The sequence below is a fragment of the Agelaius phoeniceus genome, chromosome 8, assembly GCF_051311805.1.
Source record: "Agelaius phoeniceus isolate bAgePho1 chromosome 8, bAgePho1.hap1, whole genome shotgun sequence".
In the NCBI taxonomy this organism is placed as follows: domain Eukaryota; kingdom Metazoa; phylum Chordata; class Aves; order Passeriformes; family Icteridae; genus Agelaius; species Agelaius phoeniceus.
This window is the reverse complement of record NC_135272.1, coordinates 36,627,336-36,640,372: the sequence shown is the minus strand read 5'-3', so window position 1 is coordinate 36,640,372 and position 13,037 is coordinate 36,627,336. Positions and strand designations below refer to the sequence as shown.

The 13,037-nt window shown below is 45.0% G+C and overlaps 1 protein-coding gene across 2 annotated transcripts in view; it reads right to left on the bottom strand.

Annotated features, from left to right (window-relative positions):
• Positions 1–494: 494 nt before the first annotated feature.
• The window catches only part of LEPR (leptin receptor), a 31,246-nt gene continuing 18,703 nt past the window's right edge, over positions 495–13,037 (bottom strand). For both annotated transcript variants that reach the window (XM_077182637.1, XM_077182638.1), the window contains exons 9-19: positions 11,651–11,765; positions 9,322–9,521; positions 7,630–7,781; positions 6,855–7,014; positions 6,691–6,773; positions 5,923–6,139; positions 5,034–5,216; positions 4,420–4,515; positions 3,942–4,044; positions 3,197–3,272; positions 495–2,151 (exon numbers count right to left, since the gene is read on the bottom strand). In XM_077182637.1, the coding sequence (XP_077038752.1) occupies positions 1,414–2,151; positions 3,197–3,272; positions 3,942–4,044; positions 4,420–4,515; positions 5,034–5,216; positions 5,923–6,139; positions 6,691–6,773; positions 6,855–7,014; positions 7,630–7,781; positions 9,322–9,521; positions 11,651–11,765 (2,123 nt within the window). In that variant the 3' untranslated portion in view covers positions 495–1,413. The remainder of the gene's footprint in view (positions 2,152–3,196; positions 3,273–3,941; positions 4,045–4,419; positions 4,516–5,033; positions 5,217–5,922; positions 6,140–6,690; positions 6,774–6,854; positions 7,015–7,629; positions 7,782–9,321; positions 9,522–11,650; positions 11,766–13,037) is intronic.

The window sequence follows — 13,037 nt, the reverse complement described above, 5'->3', positions numbered from 1 at the left end:
TTTTTGCAGAGGAGATCCTTTGGTTTCCCTGAGGAGCACCAGCTGCTCTGACCATTAGGAAAATCATGGGGTGGCAGTGGGAGGATGGGCTGAGCTCCCAGAGGAGGGGAAACCTGGGACTCTGCCATTGAGGAGAGACCTCCTGCACATCTCCTGACTCCTGAATTTTCCATGTTCCCAGGAAAGCCTTCCCTGGTCCCTCAGCTGATCATTCCCATGGGAAAGCTCCCCCTGTTCATATGGAATTACTGGGAAAGGTCTGGGCAGGCTCAAATCAACACCAGCTTTTGATTTCTGGAGAAAGATGACCCTCAAACACAACCAAATAATTTTTCTGGACACTTCCATGAAAGGATCATTCCACTCTCCAGAGAAATGGGCTTTCCTGTCCCTTCCCACCAGCAGGAAGTGCATCCTAAATCCAGCATCCATCACAGCCTTAGCTGGAACGCTACAGGAGCCTGCAGGTTTATCTCCAACCACAGAGACAAGTCTTGGTTCCTAACACAAAACAGGTTTTAATTCCTCACCCCACACAAGAACATCAGATCTGTGTCACATCCAGCATCAGAGTCCCACAGGAGCCAGGTCAACAGCTCAGACTGGGTTTAAATTCACCCTTGCTCTGGTTTTTAACATCAGTTTTGCCCTTTGGTTTTGTCTCTCTGAAGTTTGACAGAAATATATTCTTTGGAATACACAATAAATTCATCCTCCTTCACTTCTAAAAATAGTTCTCTGAAAAGGCAGGTGTAGAAAAATATTTATGAACTATGCAATAAAACAAGAAAAAAAAATAGCTTTGGCTTGCAAATTGGTGTGGGTTTGTTTTCCTGCTTCTTCCAGAAAATGCAGACCTGATTTACTCCCACCCAAGGCTTCCTGGCAGGGCTGTAGAGGCAAAGTGACTTCTCCAAGGCCATGCAGACAGGCTGGATCTCCCAAAATCAAAAATGCAGGGTCCTTGGATCCAATTCTTGTCTTTTTTCCCATGGAATCTTAGGAAAGAGCTTGGGAAGAGATGTCAGTGTAAAACTCAGCATTTGGAATCTTGTGTTCCACAATAAAATGTGGATACTTTACTTTAAGTACATCATTTTATCCAATTAATGGAGACACAGGAATTTGGATTCTCTTCCTCTTCCTGCAGCACCCTGATCCTTTCACTCCTTGATCCATTCCTTGCAACCACATCCAGGCTGACTCAATGTTACAGATCATCCCCAGGGAAATGGAAAATTCCAGCTTTTCTCTCTCAAAAGTATCCCAGGCCCTGGATCAGCTCTCTCACCCTTGGGGGCTCCAGGTGAAGCCTAAAACCAGAACAAGCTGGACGAAGCAAGAGAGGGAACACAGAGGAATGCATCAACACCTGGAAAAACTTCAGGAATATGGAATTTTGGGGTGATTCTGTCACTTTTTCTCCGTGGCCTCCTGCCCCTTGGCTGCAGCCATCCGGAACTGCGGAACATAGGGAACAGTGCCTTTAGGCTTGAGGCTGCCCTGGATAAACTCCTTGACAGTGGCTGGGATGTGCTGGAGAAGCTCCTGCTCCGTGAGCAGGCCCGTGCTCTGGGGCTGCCACGTGTCCCTGGAGCTGTCTGCCAGGATGTCCCTGTGTGCTGTGTCCAGGCCTGGTATCCCAAGGTAGCACAGGCCGCGCTCGGGGAAAGCCTCGTCCAAAGGCTCCGAGGACAGCAGGGACAGGGCCCTGCTGGGCTGGCAGCCAGGCAGCACCAGCACTGCCCCGCTGCCAGCCTCCCAGGCAGCCCTGCAGAAGGCCCCCAGCACTATGGAATGCTGCCCTAGGAAGCAGCTCCCCGGGCAGGATTTTGGCCGGCAGGGCCCGCTGGAGGGACAGCTGCTGATGACTGTGGCGTATCTGAGGTCCCCCTGGGCCAGGCCTTCTCCATCCTGGCAGCTCCTGCAGAAGCTGCTGCTCTGGAAGTGGCTGCTGGAGCATGCAGAGTCACGTTCTGAGTCCTGGGGGCTTGGAAACGTGGGGTCAATTCCTAAAAAATCCCCTGGCTCTTCTTTCCCCAGGGTTTTGGTGAGGCTGATGTCCTCCAGCACCATCTCTGCCTCCAGGAGAAGTGGCTCACATGACATTGGCTCGGGGTGCTTGGCAAAGAGATGCTCCAGAGTCTCAGGCTGGAAGAAAAGAGGGATTTTAATGCTCATTTATTATGGAACAGCTTTATTTCACTCTCCAGGTTTCATGGATCACAGCATCCAACACCAAAGGTCATTCCCAGGAGCCTGGAATTTTGCCACATTGAGTTCACACATTGTTTTTTTTTAAAATTCATAGCTGAAAATCCCCTATGACAAAATTTCCTTGACAGATTTACCATTGATACATCAGCTGAAGGAACTTTCCCTGCTAGGATTGATCAAATTCAGCCTTTCCATAGGATTTTTGGAGCATTCCCACCTGAGTAGCAGCTGCATGCTTGAACTGAGTGAAACTCCTCTATTTGGGAGAAATGCAGGATTTACTACTCCTAATAAATGCAGATGTAAATTATCCACCAGGATGAACTGACAGCAGCAAGAGAGCTCCAAAGGAAAATTGCCTTGTATTTCCTAATGAATTCAGGACAAAACAGATAAATCCAGATTTTTTGTGGATTAACAAATCATGTTTTACAGCAGGGAAGCTGCCAAAATAATGAGGAAAATGTCAAAATATTCCGAGTAGTGGGAAATCAGAGCAAAGAGTGAAACTCCTGGGCTCTACTCAGTCCAGACTCACTGTTGGCAACACCTGGGCCTTGAACTTGGGATTTTCCCACACAAATCCATCACCTTCCCACAGCAAAATGAACAGGGAGCTTTTAAACAATGAAAATAACATTTTATTCCTCATGCATGTGGTTTATCCCTACAGGAGATGTTTGTGTCCCTTCCCCTCTCCATGGACACCACAGCAAACACAGATTAAAGCCCTCCCAGCCAAGGCCAGGGCTGTTTTGGCAAAGGCCACCATCTGTCACCTATTAAAAAATCAGTTTATTATTTAACAGTTTATCATTAGAAGCAGATATTTCTCATGTCCAATGCATAATCCAGAGGCCTGGGGAATGGGAACCTCTGGCTGGAGCCAGAGGGGTGAACAGGGCTGGATTTCCAGTGGAGACAGAGCTGGAGCAACAGCCCTGGGTGGAGGGAGCAGCAGCCCCAGGGAAATACAAACCTGCTGGAAATTAACTCCTTGTGCCCATGAGCAGTTCTTGGGGTTGGGAACATCCTCCCAGAGCAGCTTCTTCATCCTGAAATGTCAGGGAAATGCTGGAGTTGGTGCTGTTCCCACTGTGCTGGGAAGGAATCTCTGCCATTTCATTTATCCACAGCACTGTGGCCATGAAATAACCATTGGAGAAATGAGAAATGCCCCAAATTTAACCTAAACCATCAAGAGGGGACATTCCAGGTGGCAGTTTGGGAAAATATAAAGGGTGCAGTCTGTGCTGAATGACCACAAGCCACGGGGCCTACAGGGGTACAGAAGAGCTGGGGACAAGGGGGAGGGACAGGACTGGGGACCAGGGATGGAGGGACAGGACACAGGGAATGGCTGGAAGCTGGAAAAGGGGGATTTAGATGGATATTGGGAAGGAATTGCTCCCTGGGAGGGTGGGGAGGGGCTGGGATGGAATTCCCAGAGCAGCTGTGGCTGCCCCTGGATCCCTGGAAGTCTCCCAGGTTGGACACAGGGGCTTGGAGCAGCCTGGGACAGTGGGAGGTGTCCCTGGGGTGGCCCTGGATGGGATTTAAGGTCCCTCCCAGCCCAAACCAGTTTGGGATTCTGTGACACCAGTTCAGCAGAGTGGCACCAGTGCAGCTGCAGCAGCTGGATTTTGGATAATAACAGGAACAAGCAGCTGGATTTTGGATAACAGGAACAAGCAGCTGGATTTTGGATAACAGGAACAAGGTACCTCTGGTGTGAAACCAACAATGCTCCCAGCAGCAGAACTGAGGTGGAGAAAACAATGGGCAGAACCACGTGGAGGGTGCCAGCATTGCCAGTCTCAAATCCCCCTGGAAATAAAGGAGTTCAGCTATGAATGCAGCAAAGTGATTTGTCTGGGAGCAAATAGTTGGCAACAGGGAAATAACAAACAGTAGAAACAACAGCTCAGATGGGGAAATAACCTTGAGCAACAGTTTTATTGCCCATGGACAAACCTTTCCCTTGGGAATAAACAGACAAAAAGGAATTATTTAAAGAGGAGTTTAATCCCTCACTCAGCTCAGCCCACAGAGGGTTTTCAGATTAAAGCTGTTCACTGTTTGTAGGTACACAACAGTGACTTTATTACTAGTTTGGGGTTTTTTTTCAGATAAGATAGAGATTTTACACTTAAAGTTCACTTTTACTTCATAAAAAACAGGGGGAAAGCCCCTGATGGTCACCTTGGGCAAACTGATCCGTGGCTCTGGCTTTGCCAACTCCTCCAGCAAACACAGGGTAGAGGCTGAACTGGTACTTCTCAATCAGGATAAAGTGATCTGCAAAGAGAAATCAGCCTTTGGAACCCACTGTCATCCAGTTTTTAAACAATTCCCCCCACAGAGGCTCTGGGCACAGATCAGAGCTCAGATCAACCCAGAGAGGGCAATAATGGATCCATGTTTTACAGATCCCTACTTCAAAATCCCAAGATTCCAGCTATTAATCCAGCATTATTCTGCCATGGAATGAACACCTTATGGAGCTCCTGGGATAATTTCCAGGAGTAAAGTCAAAATGCAAAGGAAATGCAGATATTCATTTGAATAATTAACTGGTGTGTTCAGTATTCCAGAACTAATTTTATTGTATTGCCACAAAATGAACTCACTCCAGAGCTTAAGCTGATTATTAATGCAACAGGCAATCCTCTAATGAGCATCACAATTTGGTTTATTGCTCAATAAAAGTGATTAGAAACACAGAAGGGGAAAAAGGGCTCACAGCTCAGAAATTCCACATTTTTCTGTTCCACACCAATTAACAGCACAAATTGTATTTTCAAGCACACACTCACCATAAATGAAACATTTCCTGAGGTTTGGAGGAACTCGCAGCCATTTCACCGGCTCCTCTTTGTTCAGGTTCCTCCACTCAATCACAAAGGATTTTATCCCAGGGATTTGTGGGGAGAGACTCCAAACCACAACCACACAGGTGCTGTTCACCAGGTAAGCACTCAGGGACTGCACAGCATCCACTGGGGAAACAGGGAAAGCCATAAACTGCTCAAGTGTCACTACTTTATCACTTTAATTGTCTTTTGTATAATAGGGCCACATCAGCAGAGAGATTTTTTCTTCAAGCCACCAAAAATTTGTGTTACACTAAAGCAGTCCCAAGCACAAAGAGATCAAGTTTCTTACAGACACCAAATATCCCAATTCTCACCTGCAATTCCTTAATTATCCTTAACCAAAAATTTAAAAATTCCCAAATTCTTGGGAATAGATTAAGCAGAGTGCAGCCAAATCCAGGAATTTCTGTTCAGGAAGTGGAGCAGGAATTGCTGCTCAGGAAGTCTGAGGGCCCTGTACCCTGGCAGCCCAAAACATGACCACGTTTCATTTTGGAGACAACAAAACATTCCCTAGCAGGAACATTGGGTGTTCCCAAAACAAAGGAGATGAAAGATCAGTTCTCCAGCAGGATTTTCTTTTTCTTTGATTAATTGCTTTATATTTTATTAGTGAAGACAGCCCAGTGACAACTTTTTTCCCAACCCAAAAATCACAGGATTTTCATGAAGGAAATCTGAGTTTTCCAATAGCTCAGTTGGTGCTGAATGCATCCCCATAAAACATTCCTTATTCCAATAGAGGGAATTTTATCCCAAAGAAAGCTTTCCCCACGAGCATCACCAGGATTCCTGGCATTTCCCACATCCCCCTCACTGCTGCTCTTACCTGCGCTCATTTGCTGGGATAGAGTTAAATTAGAATTAATTGCAGAAATTCCAACTGAATTCATGGCTAAGATGGTGACGGTGTGGGTTGGCTCCCTCCAAGGGAAAGTCCAGCTGGTGCCATGATCCACAAACTCCTCCCAGGGCGGGTTCCCTGGGGTCTGGTGCTTTATGATGTACCTGCTCACGCTGCACAACGAGTCATTCTGCATCAGGGGCTGCAGCAATTAATTCATGGGCATTAATTCCTGAATTCCATCCTGATTCCCAGAGCAAAGGTTGTTTGGGCAGCTCCAGTTTTAAGGAAACAGGACCCAATAAAGATATTCTGGCTCCTGTCTTTTTATCCAAGGACTGGAGTCCTTTTAAAGGCTTCATTTCCCTCTCTGAGAGCTGACTCTCATTCCCTCTCTTCCCAGCAAAGGGAAGTGAAGGACAAGGAGAGCCAAACTTTCAGATTCCCACAGCAATTCCCTGTTTTACACATTTTTCAGGGTTCAAACCCCAGAGCAGCACATGAGCAAACAGGAATGGGCACTGAGAAACTTTTTCCTGTCCTGCATTAACATTTTAAGGCAAAGAAGGCAAAACCATCTCCCATTGTACCCCAGAATTCCCACCAGGATTCACCTCTTGCCCCTAGGATGAGCCAAGCAATTGTTAGAAGCCCAGAAAAAGGCAAATCCCAATTCCCACAAGCCTCATGTGCCAGTCAGACTCTCCTCCTGGCAATCCCATCTGGTTTTAGGATCACAGGGAAAGCTCCCACCTTCCACAGGAGTGTAACATTCCTCTGCTTCCCGGCTGGATCCTCAGAAACCACCCTCCAGAATTCCGGGCCTTGCAAGGGAGCTGCAAAACAACAATTTGGGAGGGATGGTCACAGCTGAGTGTGGCAAGTGCCAGCCCTGAGGATGTCCCTGGAGCACAGACCTCTGATGTCCTGGACGAGGCTTTGGGCTGCTCTGCTCCAGTCGCTCCAGTAGCCGGATCCCTGCAGCTCCCGGCAGCGCACCTGCACCACGTACTGCACACAGAGCTGCTCCACTGGCACCACTGCCCAGCTGCCTGCAGGCTCTGGGACCTCATACAGCTGGGACAGAGGGCAAAAGAGCCACAGTGAGGACAAAGGGAGGTTTAGGCAGCTCTGTGATAGTGTTCACTGGGGTCCCAGGATGAGGGAAGAGACGAGGATCTGACTCCATGTTTCAGAAGGTTTGATTTATTATTTTATGATATGTATTATATTAAAACTATACTAAATGAATAGAAGAAAGGATTTCATCAGAAGGCTGGCTAAGAATAGAAAAATAAAGAATGATAACAAAGGCTTGTGGCTCGGACAGAGTCCGAGCCAGCTGGACTGTGATTGGCCATTAAGTAGAAACAACCACATGAGCCCAATCCCAGACCCACCTGTTGCATTCCACAGCAGCAGATAATCATTGCTTACATTTTGTTCCTGAGGCCTCTCAGCTTCTCAGGAGGAAAAATCCTAAGGAAAGGATTTTCCATAAAAGATGCCTGTGACACAGCTCTAGGAGTCAAAATTCCTGAAAATGAATCCCGTGAGGAAGCGGGATTGTGAGGAAAATTCCTTTGTGGACACTGCAACTGCTTTTGCATTTTGTGATTTCCCCCATGGATAAAAAGCAGCTCCACACTCCAGCAGGGCAGCCCTGCTCCAGGCCCGATGGAACAGACGTACCTGCCATGGAATGTCCTCCCTGCTCTCTGGATTCCAGCGGATCTGGAATGCCAGATCCCTGCTGGCAAACACAGGCTGGGCCCAGCTCACGTTCAGCAGCCCCGTGTTCCTGGTCACTTCTGCTCCCACGTTGGAAGGGGGCAGAGGCTTCACTGGAAAATGGAAAAATGAAACAATTACTGCAAAGTCTGCACTGGCACTTCCCAATAAATCAAACCATGGATGGCTTCTCCTTGTCCTGAGGGTGGTGGGTAACACAAAGCCTCTGCTGTTCCAGGGAAAGCAGCACTGGAAACACCGAACCCACGGGAATGTTTCCAGGTATTCATTTTCACCTAAAGCACAACAGATTCTCTTGCCACCTGCCCTGGGATAAAGAGCAGAAGACAGAGCCTGGCAATGAAGGTTGAGGTTTGGGTTGGATATTTGGGAAAGTTTCTCCATGGGAAGGGTGGTCAGGCATGGGAGCAGCTGCCCAGGGCAGCGCTGGGTCCCCATCCCTGCAGGGATTTCAAAGCCCTGTGCATGTGGCACTTGGGGACAGGGGCAGAGGTGGCCTTGGCACCTGGGAATGCTTGGATTCCATGCTCTCCAGGGGCTTTCCAACAATTCCATTATTCCATTATTTCAATGGGGTCACCCCTGCAGAAAACAGCAGCTCCTGTACAGGCGGGGGATAGACATTGTGCAGTGACTGATGGAAACATTTTTATTTTATTAATTGGAAATTCCCCCAAATCCAGCTGCTCCAGAACAGGAATCTCCCAAACCCCTTGCTTGTTAATCAAGCCAAATTGAAATAAACTTACTTTGGATAATCAGATGTGAATGAGGAGAAAACAACAACAGAAAATAAATAATTTTTTCATTTTGGATGGTGCTGGAATGGGTTTGTTTTGCTTTACCACAATACAGAGCACCCTGCATCCAGGATGAAACATTCCATCCATTGTCACCACATAACAAATGTATTTTATAATTCTACAACTCGAATTTCTTTCATAGCTATAAAACTCGAATTAATTTCATAATTATATAAATGGAATTTATTTCATGTAGCACCTCTGGGGTCCAGCTGCCTTGTTTGCTCTCACCCACATTCAAATTTGGTTCCAAAAAATACCCAGTGAATTCTCTGTCACAGAGCAGATAAGAAAAGGTGATTTGCACATTTTGGAGTTTTTAAAACATCCAAACACTGCTCCTGCCTCTTGTTTTTATCCAAATTTCAGTGCTCTGTGTGTCACAAAATGTTGCAGCAGCATGGAAGAGCAGGGACAGTCCCCATGATTTGAAATGGATTTATAACTGTGTAAATAATACACTGCACAAATAATAATAATAAATAAATACATAAATAAAGATAATAATAATAATAAACAACTGTGCAAATAATACTGGAGTATAAACTAATTAATTGAAGACAAATCAATCTGAGAAATTAAATAACCAAGACCTTAAAAATGAGCTTCATTTTGCAATATAACACTTGCATTTTCTGTAGAGGGAATAACTGGCAGAAGTGCATGTTTCATTAAAATCCTGGATGGGAATAACATTTAAACCAATTTTTCTTTAAGGTAATATCAAAACTCTCATGTTTTTATTGAAAACCTATGGAAAAATCCTTGCCCTACACCATTTAAAAATCCAGGGGCACAAGGGAAGAGAGATTCAAGGATCCTGACCTACCCACATCTGCTGGGATGACACAAACTGGGGAGGATTGCAGGGTTCCCAGGGAGTGTTTAAACTCTATCCACAGGGTATATCCAGATAACAGGAAAATGGGCTGGAATGTGCACTCGTAGGAATGGTTCCTCTGCAAAAGGCATTCCTTCACCTCTGAGTCTGGAGATGGGCTTGGAGAGTCAGAGCAATAAATCTGGCTCCTTAAAAGAGGGAAAAAAAACACATTCAGTTGGTGCATTGCAAGTGTAAATCTGGAGGGAATTAAAAGGAATGGAGGCACTGCAAACTCCTGGGATTTTGAGGATTATTTGGATCTGGAACCTGAGTCTGCACTGAAGGGGATAAAAAACCATTTCAGTGTCACTTCTCAAAGCTTTGGCTCTGGAAAAAGCAGGACAAACAACAAAAGCAGCAGGTACAACAAGAGAGGGCAGCTCCAAATCCTCATCAATTGTGGGATTTGAGGGATTGGCAATGAACACAGCAAGGCAAATCTGCCAAGAACTGACTGCAGTCAGGAATGACTTCCAAAATCCCAACTGGCAACCAGGGGGAAGCTGCCACAAAGACCCAGTGAGGTCTCCAGGAGATGCAAATTCCACCAAAACATCAGCTCTGGATTAAAAACCCCATGTCCAGTTATCACACCTGGCAACAGAAGAGAGGAGCCTTGGCTTTTGGACAAAATGGAACTGGATAAATTCTTGGAGTGGGCATTTTTCAGCTTTCTCCTCAGACTTGTGAGGAGAGGGGCTGGAGGGGGTGTGAGTTACTCAGAGGAACCACCAGAGTTACCCTGGGTAGAAGTTCCCTCTTTGTGTCCTCAGGATTAAAGCAGTGCCTGGTGCTTTGGAGGTTGGCATTGGAGCATTCCCTGCTCCCACAGGATCATCCCTCTGGAGCTGTTTCTCCTGGCAGCACTGCCTGCAGAGGAAGATGTAGGAACAACCCAAGCCAAACAAAACCCCACAGGCAGAGCATCACACACAGCACAGCAGTGCTGCACTCCAGCTCCTAAAGGGAATAGCAGCAGGAATTTTATTGCATTTTCCTCTTTCAGGTCTCACTCTGAACAAATAACCACAAAAACTAGAACAAAAAGAAGGATCAGCAGCATCTGGGAAGGATTTGCAAGCAGTGGTAATGTCACTGTTTGATCTTGCAGGAACACGAACAAATCTCCACATTATCACCTCCTACTAGAAAATCACATTTTTAGCTAAACCTGAGCAGTGAGGAAGTGGGAATAAAAGGCACCATGAGCAGCATGGGGTTTATTCCCAGCTCCCTGCCCAGCAGTGCACTCATTAGATCCATATTTGTCAAGGCAGAGTAAACAAAAGCTACCTCAGCACTCAGGCAGGCATTAATCCTGCCCCAAAAGCCTCCACTTGAACTTTCCAGCATTCCAGTTATTCCTGCAGTCCACAAACCCCTGGGAAATATTCACCTGGGCACCAGGATCATTCAGAGCTCCACCAGAGAAGACAGGCTGCCTTTCCAAAGGATTAGGCAGGGCTGATGGAAGCTGTTTGCCAAAATTCCTGCATCTCCAGCCCAGCAGAGTGCTAAAATTATGGGGTTTTTGCCTCAGGAAGAGCTGTCTGTCTGTCTGTCTGAGTGGTTCTAGGAAACCCTCAAGCTCCACACATCAGGGATGGAATAGGATGAGCTTTGAGGTCCCTCCCAACCCAAACCAGTCTGGGATTCTGGGATTCTGGGAATTGCTGCAGTCCCTGCTGCTGCCTTCACAAAGCACCATTCCCTTCACCAGCTAAGGTTTGGTTCTCCAAGCAAGACCTTTTCCCACCTTGGAATGAGTTGGTTTCATCCTCTATTTTTAGCTGTGTGTACATAGAAAAAAAAAACATTAAAAAATTACAGAAGAATCAAAGACTGAGTGGAGACCTCAGGAGGTCTCAAGTCCCACCTCAGACTCAGAGCAGAGTTAAATCCAGATCAGATGGAGCTGTCAGGATCTGAGAGGCTCCAAGGACAGGGATTCTACAGCTCCACCAGGCCAGACATTCCCCCTGGGAATGGGCTCTTCCCTTATTTCCTTACAACTTGTAGGTAGAAGCAACTGGAATAATTCTTTAACTGATCCAAGAAATCTTCTTGAAGAGAACTGGCTCCCAAACAGGTTGAAAAATGCTGAAAAACCCTAGAAATAAAATCTGTTCCATACTCAGCTATCTCTGGTTCCCTTCCTGCACACAGATAAAGAATCTGTTAATTCTATAATTACATTCCTCCAGAATTCTTTGACACTACAATATTTTGAGCAATGTTTTCCAAACATAAAAAGAGAATTAAACTCCATCCATACCTGTGATATCTTAGCTGCAGACTCCCCAGGAGCAAGGTGGTTGGGTTTGCAGACCACCTGCAAGTCATTTTAGTCAGGTATCCATCAGTCTCACAGGAGATATTAAAATCCATGTCTAATTAAAAGACATAAAAGCTTAATTAATAAGACACAATGGTTGCTACAAAACAAAACTGTGAGGAATTTTTGATGTAATTTGAGATGGGACTTTTGAATTGGTTTTGATTATGTGGTTTATTTTTTTATCTTCCACATAACTAAGAAAAGTGAGTTCAGCTCACGTCTTTACAGCATAGCTTAAAAAGTCACAAAACTTTTAGTTACAAGACTTTTTAAGGAGTTATTGACTAATAAAACACTGCCAACAAAAATGTTTATGTTTTTGACTCAATCTTTAAATATTTTGTCTTATAGAGTCATGCTACAGTGTAAGCCTTCTTAGTCAATCATGTTATAATACACAAACTTACAGTACTGCACTCCACATTTCTTGTTTACCTTTATAACTACTTTTATTTTTTCTATCTCTTAAACTCTAAAACTGTAAACTTTCCTGTACTTAGCATGTCTTTAAACTATAAATCCACATCCTCTCTTCTAACACTTCTGTTTCCAAAGCCTTAAATCAAATCTTGTGTTTAATTCTAAGCTTTAACCTTTTAACCTTTGTAACTACTTTTATTTTTTCTACATCTTAAACTCTAAAACTCTAAACTTTCCTTTATTCAACATGTCTTTACTTCACACTATAAATCCACAATCTTGCTTCTAACACTTAAGTTTAGAAGCTTTTTCCAAAGCCTCAAATCAAATCTTGTGTTTAATTCTGAGCTTTAACCTATAAAGCTGAAGTTCTGAGAATTCCCTACATTTCAAATTCCAACACAAAACAAAACAAAAAACCCAAACCAAACCAAACAAAAAAAACCCCAAAAAACAAAAACAAACCCAACCAAAAAAACTCAACAAAAAACCCCAAAAACAAAACAAAGGAAAAAAAATAAATAAAACAAAACCAAAAAACAAACAGTCATTGTGATATTTTCTGAAAAATCCCTTGTACCAGGATTTCTTCTCCTGGGAAGCTGAGAAGCCTCAGCTTCTCCTGTGTTTGCTGCTCTGGGATGTGGTCTGGAGATTGTTTATCCAAATTGTTTTTACTTCATGACGTGAATTGTTTTTACTTCATGACCAATCACCATCAGCTGTGTCAGACTCTGAGGAGTCAGTCATGAGTTTTTATTATTCATTCTTGTTAAGCTTTCTGTCTGTATCCTTCTCTTTCTTTAGTATAGTTTTGGTATAGCAGAATGGGATGGGATGGGATGGGATGGGATGGGATGGGATGGGATGGGATGGGATGGGATGGGATGGGATGGGATGGGAT